This window comes from Sphaeramia orbicularis, chromosome 10 (genome assembly GCF_902148855.1).
Source record: "Sphaeramia orbicularis chromosome 10, fSphaOr1.1, whole genome shotgun sequence".
Taxonomy (NCBI): domain Eukaryota; kingdom Metazoa; phylum Chordata; class Actinopteri; order Kurtiformes; family Apogonidae; genus Sphaeramia; species Sphaeramia orbicularis.
In genome coordinates this window covers 27,743,968-27,764,273 of record NC_043966.1, presented here as the reverse complement: position 1 = coordinate 27,764,273, position 20,306 = coordinate 27,743,968, and the positions used below count along the sequence as shown (strand labels likewise).

Here is a 20,306-nt window from a genome sequence, read left to right as displayed (position 1 = left end):
TACATGAGGTAATTTTTAATTTAACTTAGTGAATCAAACTTTATTTGCCTACATTTCTAACACCATTTTATTCCACAGATACACTTCTTCCAGCCTGATGTGGCAGCATTTCTCTTCATGAACATCCTATTTGTAGTTTTAAACTACAGTTTAGTGTTACTAAGGCATCTGTGACTGAAGGAACCAAAAAGTAATCAATGACTAAACTACAAGCTGCGAGGAACTAACTCATCCAAACTAAAACTGAGCACAGGTTCTTTTGCATCAACATAACATTTTACACCAACAAGTGTTTAAAGTTAAAAACATGTCATTATATTAGACAATTATGACATAAGATGAAAATGTGCATCCTGTCTGTCATGCTGATTGTTTATTTTCGTCAACAGTTGGGCTGGGCAATGTTACTGTTGCAGTGAATGTGGGACAGCATTTTCTCCACCTTCAGTAATGGATGATCCATGGTATCCTATACTAAAAGGAGGTGCTGAAGGAAGCATTGACTTTCCTTTGCATTCAGAGAGTTTGGACAGCTTTTATCATGGCTGACACTCATACTTCCAGGTCATTCCACTCAGCAAAAAGGACAATTCAGACACATCCTTATACTAGTAGCCTTACCTTACACCTTATACTAGTATAATAGCTCCACCTCCACTAAAGTCAATTCTTAAGGCTTTCTCTGAACCACATAAAACTGGCTAAATTGATTTGACAGTGCCATCTGGTGGCAAATAGCTACACTACAGCCAGGCCACAAAAAAGCCAGTGCTAATTTTATTGAACAGCCAGTCATGTATCACTGAAATTACATATTTTCTAGAGACCTAACACTACACTCTAATACTGTTGTGCCCAATCTACTAGTAGTGATCTCTGACTTCACTTACAAGTGTTATTAAATGATTTCAAAGTATCTTATGTAGGGTTTTTAAAAAATTACCTTGTTGTTCATGAAGGCTTTTAGACAGCGGATAATCTCGTGTTGACATTTCACCCCCATCCCACTGGTTCAAAGAAGAGAGAGGATAAATTCAACAAAAATATTTCTAATATGTAAATTGGGATATTCTGAGGTTTGATTGTCTTACGGGTATTCATCTTTCTCCTCTTGTAGTCTTCTAAGAAGGTTCAGTAACAGTGCCAGGCCCTCATCTCCAAAGTTCTGTACCCAACTGGAAATGACAAAACCACATGATCAACACACTATTACACAGTTGACATTTTAACTTCATAATGGTGACTTTTTTCCTCTGTCTTTTTCAATGGGTGGTAGAAACCTCCGTTGATAATATGCAATGTATGTTGAAATTTTGATTGCATCTATCATATTTCTTCAGCTTATCTGTGTCTCAAGGGCAGCGGAATAAGTGACGAATCCTGACCAGATGCCCAAACCACTTCAACTCCTCAAAATGTGAAGGAACAGCCACTCTACTCTAAGCTCCTCCAAGATAAGCTAAGATTTTGATTCTTCAGTTTTTATACAGTTCTATCATATCTAGAAGTTCTTTGTTCTTACTTAAAAAATGACAGCACACATCTTACAAAGCAAAGCTTTGGTGCAGCAAAAACACACATATCGATAATTTTCTTCAAGATGAATTATTTTAAAATTGTCTTGAAACTTTTAGAAATGTCAGCATTTATTAATGTAATTATTATATTTAAATCCAACATACACAGTTGTCAAGTCTGGCCATAAAGTCTTAAGTTATTCTGACCTTTGGTCACTTCCATGTGTTATGATTTTTCTCTATGTAAGTCTATACTGTGTGTATTACCTGACAGGGTTGTTATTGAGTGAAACTCTTAGAGACTCCAGACAGCTCAACAGCTGTGCATCTCTGTAGTCTGCCTTTAACTCTTGAATGTACACCATGGCAGACTTGGAGCTCTCTTTCTGGTTTTGACCCTGACAAACAAAAACAGACACAGTCAGCAACCAAACAAGCTTGCTCAAGCTCTGCATTTACATTTGTATTCTTGGCAGTCATAGCTGTTTGAACTTGATAGAAACTGTCGGGGCTTGCCCTTTTTGGTCAACAGACAATACTGTAAAATTTTACTGAATCTATCCATTTTAGCACTGGAAGCACAATACTACACATTTTAACACAAATAAACACAAATAAAATCTCACATAAGTAAGAAAGGTGAGGCAAAAAAAAAACGATGATCACAGACCACCCAGTGACTGTTTATCAGTCTTAACAGTTAATAAACAGCACCACCATAAGTCATGATCCATTTTAATACAGAGCCTTGTAAAAAAAACAGTGTGACCTTCCTTTATTGAGTTCTGACAGTGCATAAAGCACAAGACTGTTCAGCAATATTTATTTGCGTACTTACAGCTTTGGATGTGTGGAGGTACTGAGAGACCATTTCTCGTTTAATCACAATGTCTTTCTCTCTAAGAGGCTGCTGCTTCTCCTCATTAAGGTTCATATCCACCTATAAAATTACAGCATGGGGACAGAAAAACTTAGATGATGAGATTTTTCAAAGCAATAAGATCCACAGACTCATGCAATTTACAGAAAAAAATTGACTATGGAACTCATTATTATTGTTAACATTACATCAACCGGTATTCACTGAACTTGAGGCATGGAAGATGACACCCCTAAGGAGACATTGCTTAGTTTTTTTAGTGTAACGGAGAGCATTTCTGTCGTACTAACAACAGAGCAAATATATCCGAGATTAATTATAGAAAATGTCCTGTGCTCATGTGTGTTTATGTTAAGTTTGTGCAGTCTAACATAGGTTTTTAAGATAGCTTAAGTGTTGCACACTGCAGAGGACAGGAAAAGAAGCACTGAAGAAGTGAAGAAAAACCACCTTCACCTACAGGGTTTTACAGACTACAGTGACCCAAGATGAAGAGACAAAAATCTTAATAGCATACATATAATACCATAAAACCCGAAAATAGACTGTGTTTCTTCTGGAAATAAGCATTTCAAAAGGTCTGTGTGGAATACTGGAATTGTGTATTCCTGTCATTAATAAACTGACTTGGTTTGTGCTCCTTTTAAGTATATTCTGAAATAAGCTGTATGTCCAAAATTATGCACCAAAAAAATTCCTTTATTTAATATGGATGCAGGTAATGCATAACATGCTCAATACATGTGAATATTGTCATATGTTACACATTTGATCTTCTTTTATATTAGCATTTTTAATGATATCTGATTATTTCTATTTATTTTCGTCTTTTTATTTATTTACTTCTAGTCTGTTTTAAACATGATCAGCAAGCTGATGGGAGTACCTGTCCATGTCTTTTGTCTGTGCTGTTTTTAATCTGTCCCCTGTATGTGTCCTGTGGTTTTAATGTTTTTTGTGTTTGAGATGCCCACTCCAGACTGCAGAACAAATTTACCTATGGGTATTAATAAAGTCACCTTGAACCTTCTTCAAGCAGTAAATGAAAAAAAAAAAAAAATAGATGCTATCATATTAAGACCAACCAGAGTATTCTATAGGTATGTTTCCTAAGGTGTGGTCTTGCATTACCACATGTGTAAATGTGCATCTCACCAGCATCTGTTCAAAGAGTTCCAGGACGTATTCATCAGAATGATCATGCAGCATGGCACTTTGAGCGTTGATCTCATAGCTGGCAGCTGACGAGTGACGTTGACCTGGCACATGACCAGGCTTCTCCTTGTCCTTTTTCATCCTCATACTGGTGAAACGCTCCAACTGCATTAGCAGACAGCACATTTAAAAAGTGAAAGGTCTGTGACAAGAAGAGCGGCAGTCTCTGTGGGACCACAAGTCAAGCGGACAATCCCTAATCCACTCACAGTTCAAAGATATGTTTAGGATGTTTAATGATAAATGATGTATCAACAAGAACATACTCTGAAGCTTTTTCTCTTTCACTTTTTTGCTATAACAACAAAAATCTTTCAAACATGTGAGAGGATAATTAGGGATTAGCAGTGACAAAATTCCTCAATGACAATGGCACACAAAGTCAGCATGAAAGACTGACAAGCACAGAAAGAGTTCCAATTTTGACAAACAATTGCAGAGATTGGTTTGGACAGATTTTGATGACTCTGTGTGGTAACATGCCATTCATTGAAAAGGACGATGCTCATATTTACTGTAACCTTGATACACTGTGATATAGGGACTTTCCTATTATGAATATCAAGTTATTGTATGCAGACTTCACTAGACAATGTGTCAAGTATACTGTTAGTTCGCATGTCCAGTTCATGCAGATTTGTTACAGTATGAGTAGAACACAGGGCAAAGCTCAGATGGTGGGTGACACAACACTCAGGTTACAATAAATGACGGTGGTATGACATTAAACAGAAAATGTTGAAGAGGTTTTTGTTTGTTTTAATGAAAGATCACAGCATCAGAAGGACGAGTTAAGCACACAGGTGAAGGAGCAGAGTCAGAATAAACCTACCTCATCAGGAATCAGCCGTTTGAGTTTCTGTAGAAGGGGGTAAGGATTCGAGGGAAGAAAAATGGGATGGAAGGTAAGCAACACCAAGCAGAAGGATAAGTGATAGGAAGGGAGGCAAATGGAGGGAGAGAAAAACAAAGAATTAATTAGACAGAAATCAATTACGACAGGAAACGGATCCAGGATGTAATCTACATAGTTCTTGATTCACAGGAGGACAGAGGAAAATAGTGAAAATAAAAGACAGTTGTAAATCAGTACGGTCATTCATTCAAACTTCTAAAACAGAGCACTAACATTGGAAGTTTAACTAAGAAATTAATTAAATTATCGCTTTATAGCAAATCAATAGTCAAAAAGTAGGGCTGATGGGTCAAAATAAATTTAAACCACCAAATGATGCAAGCATGTCTTGGCCACAAGATGGCAGCCTACACCCAAAAATGTCCCCTTAGGAACCCTATTGTCAGCAGTGTCACATACAAACTTAACATACACATACCAACAACAGAAAGCACATTGGCATTAAAAAATCTCTAATTAGAATAATCCAAATATATTGCATCACCAAAGACAAAAGAGTCGAATCTGAAAACACTATTACAAAATCTCATTTGGGTTGAAAGTCTGTGATAAAACATTGTCCCTTAAAAATTTGCATAGTATTCAAATTTGAATGACAAGTTGTTTTTCATGGCTTGGGATGGTAAAAAGCACAGCCACTTCCAGGACACACTATATCAAGAAGCAAGATGTGGAAAAGGCTTGGCTGTATCAAAGCCTGACAAATTCCAACATCAAATGGCATGTGACCTTGTGACTGAACAGCAGCTTTGAAGGTAAAGGGTCCCAAGATCAAAAAACAAGCAGTTTTCCATGGGTCTCTATCTTTCAGGAACAAACACAGGCTAAATACAGTGCTATTTCAACATGGGTCCCTTCTCCTGTTATTAGCCAAGTCCTAAGTAGAGAGGTACTCTGTTCTCAGTGTGTAGATAAAAAATGACACTTGGAATGTCACAAGCATGTCACCATGTAGTTTCTACATTTTACACTAGCAATATTTCAAGCATTTTACAATTAGAGACAAGTAGAAGGTAACAAATATTGCACATGTTGTAATTCTCCCCAGGCTTCCCAGCAGCCAGTTCTGCAAGCCTAAAAACAAAAAAAAAAGAAAAGAAAAGAACAGGCACAAAAATTGAAAGACAGAACCAAACTCGGATTATGGGCGAACATTGAAGAGAAGGATGTTTCTGCTTACACAGCTGCCATTAAATAACAGACCCTCAACTCATTTACACACAGAAAGAGACAAATAGCCTACTTTGCCCACTGTGCGGAAATGTAGACCTAACTGTAAACACAGTGGATTGTGGGTAATGGCACAGGAAACTGAATACAAGTAGGTCAAAGATTTGAGAGAAAAAATAGAATTAACCACAAGTACAGATATGAATAGATACATATACAAAGAAAAATTTGGCCACAGTGCTCGAGCAATTTTGTCTCGTTCTGTATCTATAGTATTTCTCTAAAGGGAACCATAAATTTAAATTTAGTTGGTGTAAAGCAAGAGGCAAGAGAGGGAAGTTGGAAGAGAGGGAAAGGTGGATGTAGAAAAATGTAGGACAGTCCATGGTGAAATACCTTTCCAAAGTGCTCAGGCTATCAGGGAGGGGCAAGGGTTGACTTTTCAACAAGACACTATAAAACATACTGACGAGAAAACACAAGAGTGGCTTTTGGAATCCTCTGTAAAAGTCCTAGAATGGCCCAGACAGGATCCAGGCTAAACCCAATTCAGCATCTATGGAGACCTGAAATTGTTTACAATACTCTCAATCCAATCTGGTTGAGTTTGAACAACAGTGCCAAATGGAAGAAATATGAAAAAGAGAGGTGTAGCTAACTAAGAATAGAATACATGTCTGTACATTTATTTTAGTCTATTATTTTCTAATAAATTAACCCTTTATCGGGCAAGTGACTATTTTTTGTGATTTCCACACACATTACAAGACAGTGACAGCAACAGTTACAGTGAGGCAACAATCTGAGGTCAAATGTGGTCTGTAGGGTCTTTAAGGTCCACCTCTGCATCAACAGTGAATGTACCTACTTTGTTGGGTACCATGAAGTAATGGTACTAATGTAAGTACTGATGTTTAAAATGATAATGTGAATGTTGACAGGTGTTTGGATTAACACTTAAGATGTTGTAATGTTCTAAAAGTAATGTTCTAAAATCCATGTTTCTTTCGCCTTATATTTGTTTTTATTGTATTTTTTTTATATATAATTCTTAGATTTTTTTTTCTTTTTTTTTGCTATTTATGGGTAAGGAACCAAATATGGTAAGTTCTTTGATTTTCTACACAACAATAAAGCATTTTGAAAAATTTCACAAAAGTAAAAAAGTTATGTTGTTGTCTTGTTATGTCCTCCAATAACACACTAAGGCTGAAATGTTGAACTTCAGAGTATTTCTATGAGTGCCCTATAAAGGGTTAAGAAAACAAACCTTTGCTTCATCATTGTATAATGTTGTTTATACTGATGACAAAAAAGTAAAATAATACATTTTTCCAGATGTAGTGTATGCTTTATCAGTCTGTGTGGGTCAGGCCATAGTAATTTTTGAATGCATAAAGCCCCTTCCAAAAAGGAGCATAATTAACCAACATTTAAAGTATCAGCAAAAATTTCACACCTGGGTCTGCCTGTGTCAAAGACCAGAAAGCTGTTGAGAAATTCAATCAGCAGATGCATAGGGCTTGTGTGCCCTGTACCCATGTCTGTTGTGAGTATGTGTATACCTGCACCTATCTCTGCAGATATATTCAAGCAGAAGCCTTAGAGTGGTGAGTGACATAATGTAAATCAGGACAAGGCTAAAAACTAAGTATATGCAGACTGGCAGAAAGCAGAGTGGCAAAATCTGAATTAAATTTTCACAGTTCTGTCTGATCATTATTCAAATTTGAGGCATACACCATTAATGGTAGGTATGGATAGAACAGAAAAAGAGTTTTATCAAAGATGGTGCTAAAGACAGTCCTCAGTTGCAAATCGAAACCAACTACATACTTCCCCACACTCACTGACCGTGACCATATGGAAATCAGTCTGAAAGAAACTGTTTTGTCCTTTATATTTTTTAGGTTAGCGTGTGGTCACACTCAAAAACAATAGGTAACAGTAAGGCATCTTCACACTTGATGCTACAAGCTAGAAAAAAGAAAAAAGGAAGTATAATATGAGCAAATGTAGAAACATGGTGTTGCAACATGGCAAACTGCACGGTAACACCAACGGCCAGTTGGCCTACTTATAATTCAATGACCTCTGATATCATTACATCCTGGGTTGATTTTGACTTCGAGGCATTCAGCTAAATGGATGGTTCCCTCCTCGGCGAGCTCACCTCAGGACACCTGTGTTTTGACAGGTGTAGCTCTAGCATAGTGCTGACACCAGAAAACAGAGCATATTCGGGGCTCAACTGTGCACAGCTCTGAGTCAGTGAAAAAAGTTATTCCTTCTGTGTTCACCTTCTCTCATGAGTTCAACCATTGGCACAAGCTTTCACTTTTTTTCATGATATTATTATTGATCATTATTGTGTATTCTGGTCTGAAATAAGCAAGAAAATAAGGAAGAAGGTCTCTTCAGAAAATCCATCTCATACATTATACTTTTGCCCTTCTCACACATGCCAGTGACATAAATAGTCCTTATTAGTGTGTCTCAATGATAATTCACCATCAAAATTGTAGGAAAAATCTCTGCTTATTAACTGGCTGAGCACAGGCCAATGCTTATAGCACTATCATGCTGTGTTATGGTGAGGTATTAAAAAGCAAACATTGAACATCACAAATGTCAGTCAAATTTTAAGATGCACTGCCTAAAAAATACTGTGATATACCACGAAATTACTGGAATATTAAAAGCTCCTATAAATATTTGGTCATACTACCCAGCACTAAATCTCAACTCCTCTTTCAGCACAAAATCCTGTAAAAGTGCATGGTTTTCTGTACAACATCCATCTTAGTGAGAACCAATCTTAGTCGAAGCGGAGTACCTGTCCTACTAAATGAAGACAATTTGGCTGGTTCTCACTTGGAATGAACATTCAAAGGGCTTTTTGAGGGTTAGATCTTATGTTAGACATTTAGCTATGATGGTTAGCGAGAGCAGGGAAGGGCCAGCAAAAGCAGCAAGTCCATGAGTTTCCTCACAAAGACAGCAGTACAAATGTGTGTGCAAGTGTGAGATCTTGTTAACCACCCTGAGTTAATATTGCTTACAATGTTGTCATGGCTACACACCAAGTGTACTAATGATATCATACAAGAGGAAGCTGCATTTGAGCAGACACACCCAGATCAAGCAAAAAAAGAATCCTAGTCATACAGCCTTGGCAGGAAACAACTGTCTATCATGATATATTATACATAAAAAGCTTATTTGTGAACAATGTTCTCTGCTCATTAGTGCTAGGATGGTGAGCTGTGTTCTGTGGCCTTTTCCAGCTGAGGTTTTCAAGTGTGTTGCATTTCTGAGAACATAAGAAACATAGTTGTTCATTATCACAAATGTGCAGTGAAACACTTTCTAATAAAGGTCACAGAGAGTAAAATTTAAAGTAACAAAAAACAATAGACTGGAGCAGGAAAAAGCTGAAAGAAAATAAATTGGCCAATATGATCCCAGCCCCAACCTAAAACAAATTTACACTGAAAATATATTATATACATCTCAGATTGTCTTCTACTTTATTAGAAACTCATCGGTTGTTGAACTGAACATTTAAGTCATGGTAATACACACCTAAATGAATGACTGAACATCAAATTCAAAGTAAAAAAGAAATATCAATGAATTGTTTCGTTCTCTGGGGTGGGACATATTGGTAATAAGATTAACTAGATTAACTGTAACATTATGGTGTCATAAAACACATTTCTTGGGTTCAAATGATAACAATTTGACCTGAAGTAGATTGTGATTTTGAGCATTTTGTAGTATATTGCTTTAAGCATTGTATGAATTTCATCACACATTTTTCTGTAAATTTGTAAAACCTGGGTGATAGCCTAAGCCTAAGATGATTCCATCACAAGCAGTCCATTTGTTTATATACCAAACCGACACATCACTTGGACCTTTTTGGAAATTTCTGGCATGAAGCGCATTGTGGGAATGGGAATTCCACACAGCCACAGCAGCAACAAACATGGAGAAAACAAGCAATGAAACCGTGTCCACTACTGGGTCAGAAGAAATGACAGGAATCACTTTGAAAATCTAAGATTAAAATTTGTAATTTTATCATGTGATGCTTAGATAGCACAGCTTTGTGTATATACACAATCATATATTACACGTGGGTGGGGGCAGTGGTTGATCATCAGCATCATACATAATCCAAAAGCTTTACATGCGTTTTCCTTATTTATGTTTATTACATTTAAGCAAAATAGGGCTGCTCCTAACTGATAATTTTATCAGTGGTCAGACAGATCAGAGGTCTTTTTCCAAATTAATACAGCTCCATATAATCTGTAAACTGCTGTCATGAAAAGCTCTACTTTCTGATCCACAGACCCAGTAATACACAGTAATACACTGTCATTGAACCGTAGAAGACGTGTCTATTCTTCCAGAGCTCATCTTTGAACACCTGCTGAACAGTTTGACAGGTAAGGTCTGACCACCTCCCTGTAACTCCAGGACTTTACAACAAGAGGAGTCTCCCTCCTCACCAAATGAGAGGAAAGGGTGAGTCTCCCTGCAAAGTGGAAGCTGTGTGGAAAGACATTCAAATTGTAGTCACCTCCCACTATTTTGTATTTCTGGGATTAGTCTATGTTCCTGTGCCTGGTGAAATTAGACCATTGAATACAACTTCCTTGGCAGAGGTAAAATGCCACAGTTACATACTATGAACATAATATATTTTTGTAGCTGTTAATGTGAGCACGGCCCATTTCAGTCTATGTGAGTGAATCAGTGGACATGCTGTCCACCTCACTTTACCTCTGTATGTTCAGGCCTTACGTTCTCAAACAAACACAGTGATAGGTCATTATCACTCTGGTGATGAACACATGACAACTGTTTGCCACCACAGACACCCACATCATAAAACATAACATGCTTTGCGAGTCATTCAGTCTATTGAACTGCTGAACAAGACTAGATACCCCGACCATAAGAAGACAGACCAGAAACAAAGCACACTAATAAAATTAAATCAAGCACGCAGAGCACAAAGTTGTTTTAAGCAACATAAAGTAGATTTTATAGTAATTAAATGTGATTAATTGGATTTTTCTTAGTGGTGAAGCTTATAATAATGAATAATCAACTACAAACATCTCATAATATTAAATAAATACATGAAAGGTCAATTTGATTCAGTGTTCAAATTCTCTCGTGAACTACAACTTTAAAACCATCAAGGTCATCACAACAAAGTCTCAACTTGAAAGGCCTATTTCTCATCTCTACCAACAGAACAAAGAACAAAACACCAGGCTGTTTGTGGCGGTGACATTGGATTTTCACAGTAATCATGGCCATTCAAATTGGATACTAGCTTAGAAGACAATAAAGTCTTAGATACATCAATATTAAACATAATTAACAAAAATGTATGGATGCAGTGATCCAATATATCTCATCCGTCCTGCAACAATTACCCAGAGCACTGAGACAGGAAGAAAAAGCACAGGAGACCAAAATCAAAGCTTCATTCATACTGATCTGTACATTAATTATAATGGCGTGGGTTGCTGACCTCTTGACCAGGTCACTCTTGTAAATGAGATCTGGATCCCAATGGGTATTGAGTAAGTAAACATTTTTGGTTTTTTTGTTAATCTGTTTTTGTTTGTGAAAAAGGTTTTGAAAACAATAGCAACACTTCAGAAATAATCTCCATCCCTGCAACACATGTCACATGACCAGGGAGGGCCGATGACTCAGTAGACATATAAATTGTCACCAACTGTTTACATAAAAGCTTGTTGCCTGTAAATGTAGTCTGTTGCAGGATAATAAAAATGCAGAATTCAACTGCACAACAGCTGCTGGGAGAGGTAAAAAGACCACAAAACGCTTTAATTTTGGGGGGAATTAAGGTTGATACCTTGACTTCTTCCCAAAGGACCAAGTGATAGAGGCATAAAAATCAGTCAAGAACAACTGAGAAGACCCAGTCAGGCAGAGAACAAGGAACAACAACATCATGTTTAATAACCTTTGTTTGCTAAAACTACAACCCCATAATTTACACACTAAAATAGGGTCAGCAACATTTCCATATAAGGCATCCTAAATTAATAATAGTGTGGACACTGGGAAGTAAAGCTGTCAGATGCCTCATTGAGATAAAGATCTCATTTACAAGAGAGACCTGAGAACAACATATATATTTACAGACACATTCACAAAGGATAACAACCACACATTGTCTTAAACGTAAAAGATCGATACTCCCATGTTGAGTTTCACAAGTTGTTGTTCTTCCTGACTTTTAACTGCACTTCTAATGTTTGTATATTCCTGCCTCCCTGACCCAAAGGCTCAAGGTGCATTTGGGTGCAGTGACTGTATGTGTCTGACATTATTGGGATTGTATGTCAGCACAAGTGGAGCATGTTTGCTGCATGACTGCTCCTCATCCTTGGTCCTCTGTTGTTCATGGAGGCAAAACCCAGCCACCCCCACAAACCTCTTAAAACAAGGGAGGCCACTGTTGCCTTGCATCTCCTTTTAGAGGCTTTTACTTTTGTCTTCACAAACTAAAAGAACATTTGTTTTTCTTAATTTCAATGAAATCGTCCATTATTACCAGTGACTTAAATATAGCAACTCCCAGACTGGCTATTGTGTAGATCATGAAAATGGCAGTTTTCTTTTTATAGCAGTGAATTAAACTGAAAACATCTCCTCCTTCCCATACAACACTCAAAAAACTTTTAATCTAAGGAATTCTCACAAATATTTTGAAGATTTAAAGAATTAATGTTTAATATAATCAATGATTAATATTGTTTAGCACATCATTAAAGGAGTTAAAGAAATACATGCAATTATCTATGTGCAGCAGGAAAGAAATGGTAAGATGTATGCCTCCACAGAGAAGTAAATAACAGCAGTTTGAAGTGTGAGCAAGCCTAAAGCCTCCATAATAACACAATAGCATTTATTAGTAGTGTTTGTGTCATCACATACTCCAACCACTTCAACAGAAATCACCAGTCGGGAAATGTAAAACCTATTCTGCAAGTTTATAGAAAAATGTCTGGAAGGTTGTTAAAGTTGCTACGTAATTATTAGGTACAATAACTGAGTAACTGACACCAAGTCATTATACCAGGAGGGGAGAGAGCAAAAATAAAAGGGGTCTATATTCAGTCCAGTCAGGAAAATTCTGTACATTATGGTTATGCAGTGCAAAGTCTAAATGACAAAAAAGATTTGTGAATGAAGGGTTGCTGGTTTGATTCCCTGGACTGGAAGAACACTGTTGGCTGATGTGCCCTTGAGTAAAGCATTTAACCCCCCGATTTGCTCCCCGGTCACCTAATAGCTCACTGCTCCTAGTCTGCAGTGTTCATACATGTTGTAGTGATGGGTTCTATGCAGATGAATTTCGGTGTGTGGTGCATGTCTACATGTGTGAACTATAACCTATACTGACAAAAATAGTCATAATAACAGCCTTCATTAGTAATCACAGAAAAAAATTCCACCACAATGGACCATAATTTTTTCAGTTTTAAGAAACTGATGTAATTTACGAGATAGAGTTGTAAGAGTTATTCTGTCATAGAGGTGCTGCTCCTATGATATGGTGCTGTTTTTAAATAGGTGTTTCTTCTGCTATGGTTCTTTTACTTGAAACAGAAAAAAAACACTCAAAAAAAAAAAAAAAAAAACAGCATTATTTTCAAAATGTTTAATTTGTTTTTTCTTGTGAGACATTACGTAGCCTCTTTTAAATTTCCTCCAAACACACTTTTCCGTTCATAAGTAATCAAGATTTCCACTTTGTTGCCAAAGCTGTCACCTATCATATGAAGTTGTGACGCCTCAACAAAGCTCTACCTTTGCATGCTGATTTGTTTCATGACTGCATGCTTCACAGACCTCAGCTTACTCTGCACAACAGTCATTTAATAAAGATTAAAAATCTATGATGTAAGGCCTGCAGAGTCATTTAAATAAGAGCAGTCTCCAGGAAGCTGGAGTTAAAGAAGTGATGAGGCTGCCATAATGTAATGTTTAGAACATGCACACATGGCTGATAAGCATGCATCACTGACTGCTCCTAGTCAAGACTACAGCCTTCATAATCAACAGGCAGACAGAATTTGTTCCCGCATTGATTGAGAGGCCAAAACAATTAGCTCATCACAGAAGACCTGTTTATGCTGTAAATAATGAGAAACTGACTCTGCTAAACTCTGGAGGGACAACACCACAAAACATCTGCCTTTTGGACTTAGAACACATGGAACAGTCTATGCTCTTACAGATATGAAACCCCTTCCACCCTGTTTCATAATAAACTGCTACCATTGCAACAGTCAGAAAGTGTTCTGAACAATAATGTGGTTAAACTTGGATACTTAAATAGACAACAAGAAGCTCATAAAGAGTATGGAGTGTCTTGTCAATCACCAAGGGTCCATAACTTGCCATGGGTGGTGTGTTTATTCAATGAAATATACCTGTACGGTGGGTTCTCCCCACAGCCACACAGTGCGGGTCCTAAGAGGAACCAACCCTGAGCTTCTGAAAGAGGCGGCATTTGCACAAGTGACAAAAGGGTGGGGAGAAAGCAGGACTGAACTTACAAGACAAAAGAGATACAAATCAAGGGTCATAAAGTGTGGGTGAGGGTACACCACGTGTCAACAGGGTGTAACCAATTGGTATGAAACAGATGTAATAAAAATGTTGTTAAAGGGTATGCAGGGGGCACGGTAAGGTCACCAGGTGAGTCAGGGGTGCCATAAGGCAGAGGATCAGGATCAAAGACCTGACAGTATGGGATCAGGAGGGAATGACTTGACCTACGACCAATGGGTCCTTTTGTTAATCCTGCAATGTTTCTCTACTAATGTTTACATACCTATGTTTGGGTCTCATTGTCATCCCAGTACAGAATGAATTCAGTCATTGTTACGGTTTTGAAAATCCAACATATATTTACATAATATATAATGGCTCCTACAGACTGTGATTTCACCAGTCTTGTGACATAAATCGAATTAATGTGGGCAGTACATGCAAACAGACTATGCAATGATAAAAATCTACTGACTCAATTCAAAGTACAAGAATTAAATGTCATCAGTGCACTTTCCTTTCTGTGCCACTATAATTATAAATTATGCTAAACTACTGGTTACGCTGTTACAATAGCAGTAATTTATCTTTACAGCAAACATCCAAAGTCAGGGGGAAGGACTACGCAAAAGAGGACAACTTAGGAGGACAACTTTTTGTCATTTCATGGTGCGTTCCTGATGATTGTAGTAGACTCAGAGCTGTAGCAGGAGTCACACACTAATGACATCTCACACTACAAGATGGTCATCCTCATTTCTGACTATGTAGAATTTCATCATCATTTCATCTTTCACATGGGATAGCTTTAAATCACACATTTCTTATTGAGCTTTACATGATAAATTGAATGGTGCGATGTATTGTAAAATGACCACAACCATTTTACTAGCATCTCTAAATTGTTGATACATAAACTGGAATTTCTCTGACACACTGTCTCAGGACACTAGACTCACCAAATATTCAGGCTATTACACATGGTCACACACACTTCATTTACAGCTGAAAATACGCCGATACTTTTTAAGTCCAACATTGCGCTTTTACAGCAGAAACAAAACACCTGACAAATTCAAAGGAGGTCAAAGTAACCAAACCGCCTTGGTGCTGACAGACACAGGCCACAGAAGAAACTTAAATATCAAAGCTTTTTTAGTTGTTTACCTTCACCATTCTGAAATATTTTTATCTCCTAAGGTACTACTAATACTACTAATGTCTCTGGTATGTCTCTTGTCATGTGGTAATTATTATTTGAAGATTCTTTGTAGGTAAAATTACTTCAGATGCTAATTTAAGCATAGTTTTTTACTCTCCTCATCAAGTCACTAGAGGTTGTGCATGTGTCTCCAGCATTTAAATTGTACGGCATGGACTATCTTAATGTCTTCTTGGTCTGTTCTTAGTAAACTGCTCGAGTTGCTCTCCTCCACAAACTTAGCTGTGACAGTGGCAAGTATGCCCGTGCTGTTTACTGACAAAGTATTGAGATAGACAGGGCAGTCAGATTAACTATAATCTGCCAGGGGGAGACAGGGGAGAGTCCACAGAGGAAGAGTGACGATGTAATCCTGACTAAGCCCCCCCATACTTAACATAGGTAAGACACGCACAGGCGAGAACATTCATATCTGTGAGGATCAGTCTACAACTCTGACTATATATACACACACACTGAAAATCACCTTTAAGAGCAGCACCTCATTGGCTCGCTGTTTATCTGAGACAGGCTAATACTAAAACAGCATTACTTTGTATGAGCTTACATGAGTGAGACAATGGCCTACATCACTGTATGTTTTGACATTTAAAACCTGATCAGCTATAAACATTCCCTAAAGGCTCAAGCTCTGAATGTAGTTTTATGCTAGCAAGTGTATTAAAGTTCATTTGACTCTACAAGAGCCATGTGTTTGGTCAGTTTAATGTAGATAGGAGTTTGCGTAACATGATTTGCTGACATAGTAAAAGCATGATGTCGGTGTTTAGCTTGCAGTTGAGACTGCATTTAACTGCTGTTACCTGTAGTTGTCAGATAGTATGGCAAGCCCAGTTTTACACAAATGCTTAGTTTATGTGGTAAAGAACAAAATGTCAGAGGTTATTATGAAAAGTGTAAAGATACTGCATTACAGTTTCTCTCTTATCAATATTTTGTCATTAGCATACCTTCATCACAAATGACTAAATTTTGATAATTTTTATCTGAATGATTTCAAATAAATGTGATTCAAAAAATTTCAGACGACACACCATTCACAATTTTACAATTTGCATATTCTTCACAATTTTCATAAAGCAGATCCTCAGTTGATAGAACAGCAAAACTGTGACATCTGGAGTGCTAGGTTGAAAACAAGAACGTGTACATGGGATGTAACTAAAGTGATGCTATAGTCACTGTTCAAACTAAAAGCTCAAATGTTCTTCTTGTCTATGGTGAGATTACATCTCCTCTCATATCAGAATTTTCTGGTTTGTTCTGAGAGTGCTGTTCTCACTGGTTCCCACAGTCTATATAAATAATAGGAAAAACTGGACAGAAAATCTGTCAGACCTAAAAAATGACAGCTGTCACTGATGATAAGCTCATATGGTCACAAAGATGGTGTGAGAATTGTGAAATGTCAGAGAAATTTAAGATGATTCAACTTGCTCCACTAACTCAGTGAACTGCTGATGGCTACAATCTCAACAGTAAACCTAGTTTCACTGATGTTACTTGAAGAAGTTAAAATGTTCATCTCTTGTATGTCAAACCTTTGTCTAGTTAACATCATATAGGCCTTTAAGGCACCCAGGCCTCTAAATACTGATATCAGTTTTTGTGTGCAGTACATGTACTGTATGTGTGAGTAAACACACTTGCTAGCCCACTGGGCCCTCCATGCACAATGGATGGAAAAGAGTATGAGAGAGATAAGGCTAAGCAATTATGGAGAAGAATACGGAAGCATCCTGTTCGCTATATTTGCACAACTTCCTGTCACAGCCCTCAGAATTTGAGAAAAAAATATCACTGACATAGCGGGGTTTAATACGCAACTAGAAAAAGAAAGAAGAGGAAGTAACGTTCAACATAACAAAACGAGCATGTGAACAATAAATGAACACACCAGAGAGTAGAAGAGCACAAACTAAAACAAAAGTAAATTATGTAGCAGGGTATTTTTGTCAGTTCCCTTGAGACATGATGAATTTTTCAAACTCTACCAGAAATATGAACCAGATTATTTTAAAATAAGATTTAAGTATACAATCAAGCCGAGTCAAACAACACTGTGAAGTCTGCTCTCAGCTTGAAGTCTAATTTATACCAGTGCAGGCCTTCAACAAACATCTGGGGAGGTTAAATTAACTGTGGAAAACATTCAACACCTCAGAGCGCTATATGCACACATAGGCATTTGATGAATGTACTCTGTGTGAAGGCAAATTTGCATGACAAAAAATGACACGTATGGAACCAGAATGATTTGTTTCCTCTACAGCCTCCATTTGTCACACTCAACAACACATACAGCATGCACATCTCTATGCAAACAGACAGAAAGACTGCTTTTTGTGTATTGACAAATCGCAGGTGACACAAAAATGGTAAGCTGTACAATCTGACAAGGACAAAGAAGAGTAGTGACAGTGACAGCTTTTCTTCCAATTAGATATTGATTGATACAAGTCTTCTGTTACCTTATCTCCAACCCACAGCCATAAGCCTGCCACTACCCAAAAAGGTATATAGGTCTAAAAATAGCAGCTTATATTTGATCTGTTAGCTTATCAAACAGTGTGACAGAAGCACTGACATACAGAAATGCTTTCCCCTTGAAGTCTGCAGAATGCTGACAGGGTGGTTTGGACTAGTTATGCTGTGACACCAACCAACTCTGCCCATTTATTCACTGCAGCATAAACAATGCCTAAAAACTCACTGAATGCATGGCAGCTCATTCAGAGACTCAGTTAAAACCGAGGTAACAACTCACTGCAAGAAACAATATACAATTTTTCAGTAATAAATAAATATTCCAAATGTACATTTATTAGGCAGTGAACATTCTTAATTTGTTTATTTGTATATTAAGACAAGTGAAATGGATAATAAAGCAAATATGTTCTTGCACTTGCAAGATATGCTAAAATACTGTCACACAGGCTAACAATAGCTGTTAAATGTAAAATACCATCCATACAACCAGTAAAACAAAATGTTAAAACCGACTGAACTGAATCTCATTTTTAGCAACTTCTTAGTTTAAATAAATATGTTTATAACCTGGTGCAAAAAATGACTATGGTCTCAATACTTTATCCCTTTAAAATCATTTAATTTTTATACAAGTCAATTGTTTAGATTATAGAAAGGTCAAAAGTCAGTTTAAATTAAAGTTTTTATGCATTATTGAGTGAGCGGCTGCTGGGATCAACAGGTGAGATTGTCTGTGTCTGCTGTACTGTGTGGATTTTGATTGGCAGCTCGTGACTGCTCAGATGCCTGGTCAGACATTTGGAATTTATTAAAAAAAGACTTAATTTTCTTTCTGAGAGACAGTCCTGATATACAGGTGCATCCCAAACAATTTGAATGTCATGGACCTCTTTAATTTATTTAAAACTTTTCATTATTGCAAATCAAGTGAAGTATTTCAAGTTTTCTTTTGTTTTAATTTTAATGATTATAACTCGTAGCTTACAAAAATCCAAAATTCAGTCTCTCAAACATTAAAATATTTCATAACATCAATTGAGAAAAAGGATTTATTATACAGAGACATCACACATCTGAAAAGTATGTTCTTTTATGCATTCACTTGGCCAAGGCTCCTTTTGGATGAATTACTGCATTAATGCAGCATAGCATGGAGGTGATCAGCCTGTGGTTCTGCTGAGGTGTTACTGAAGCCCAGGTTTCTTTAATGGTGGCCCTCAGCACATCTGGTCCGGTGTCTCTGATCTTCTACTCAACAATAGCCCACAGATTCACTATGGGGTTCATTTCAGGTGAGTTGGCAGGCCAATCAAGCACAGTTATACCACATTCAGAAAACCTGTTCTGAGTAGTTTTGGCACTGTCGGCAGGTACCAAGGCCTGCTGAACAAGGAAATTGTCATCTCTATAACCCCATTAGCAGATGGAGGCATGAAGTGCTGTAAAATCCACTGGTAGGCGGCTAATGCCGCATTTCCACTACGTGGAACCAGCTCGACTCGACTTTGGTACCAGACACTATTCCTGGAGACAGTCTCCATTACAGGATACTGCTGACTTTAGAGTACCTGGACGCCATAGCAGCATGGCGCAAAACTTTCGTGACATCTGCTCAGATAGCTGCCGATCAACTCGCTCATTGCGTGTTACCCTGTCAAGCTAATGCTACATTTTTTCGTTGGTCACTAAGGACAGAAATGTCTGAATCTCCTCAACCGACCACGGTGTAGTTTTGCAGGCTGCCATCATCTGGATTAACCTATCATTATATTTACTGTGAACTTCTGAATCTGTTTTTTTAAAATGGCAGTTCACACATGACACAAAGACCACTCTCTGACCAATCAGTGGTCAGCAATGTTTACATGTCATGTTTTCGTATCTCTTCACCCGTTTTGGAACCTCGGCCAAGCAGATACCAAAAAACTAGTACCGGGTACCAGATTCCATGTTCATTTACATAATGGAAACAGAAAAAGGCCAAGTCTAGTCGAGTTGAGCCAGTACAACGTTATGTAAACGCATCATAAGTTGACTTTAGAATTTATAAAACACTGTGGAATAACACCAGCTGTTGACATGCCACCCCAAATTATTACTCACTGTGGAAACTTCACTCTGGACATGATATAATGTGGATTCTTTGCCTCTCCACTCGTCCTGCAGACTCAGACATCGATTTCCAAATGAAATGCAAAATTTCCTTTCATTGGAAAAGAGGACTTGGGACCACAGAGCAGTGAGTTCACTTCTTGTCCTCTTCAACTCTTCTGACGT

At 37.5% G+C, this 20,306-nt stretch overlaps 1 protein-coding gene across 2 annotated transcripts in view; it reads right to left on the bottom strand.

Annotated features, from left to right (window-relative positions):
• diaph1 (diaphanous related formin 1) overlaps window positions 1–20,306 on the bottom strand; it is a 109,509-nt gene that overhangs the window by 77,702 nt on the left and 11,501 nt on the right. Inside the window, exons 2-7 of one of the 2 annotated variants that reach the window (XM_030145116.1) lie at window positions 4,445–4,471; window positions 3,553–3,717; window positions 2,356–2,457; window positions 1,785–1,915; window positions 1,092–1,175; window positions 944–1,007 (exon numbers count right to left, since the gene is read on the bottom strand). In XM_030145116.1, the coding sequence (XP_030000976.1) occupies window positions 944–1,007; window positions 1,092–1,175; window positions 1,785–1,915; window positions 2,356–2,457; window positions 3,553–3,717; window positions 4,445–4,471 (573 nt within the window). The remainder of the gene's footprint in view (window positions 1–943; window positions 1,008–1,091; window positions 1,176–1,784; window positions 1,916–2,355; window positions 2,458–3,552; window positions 3,718–4,444; window positions 4,472–20,306) is intronic. The other variant, XM_030145117.1, reaches the window with a different exon arrangement.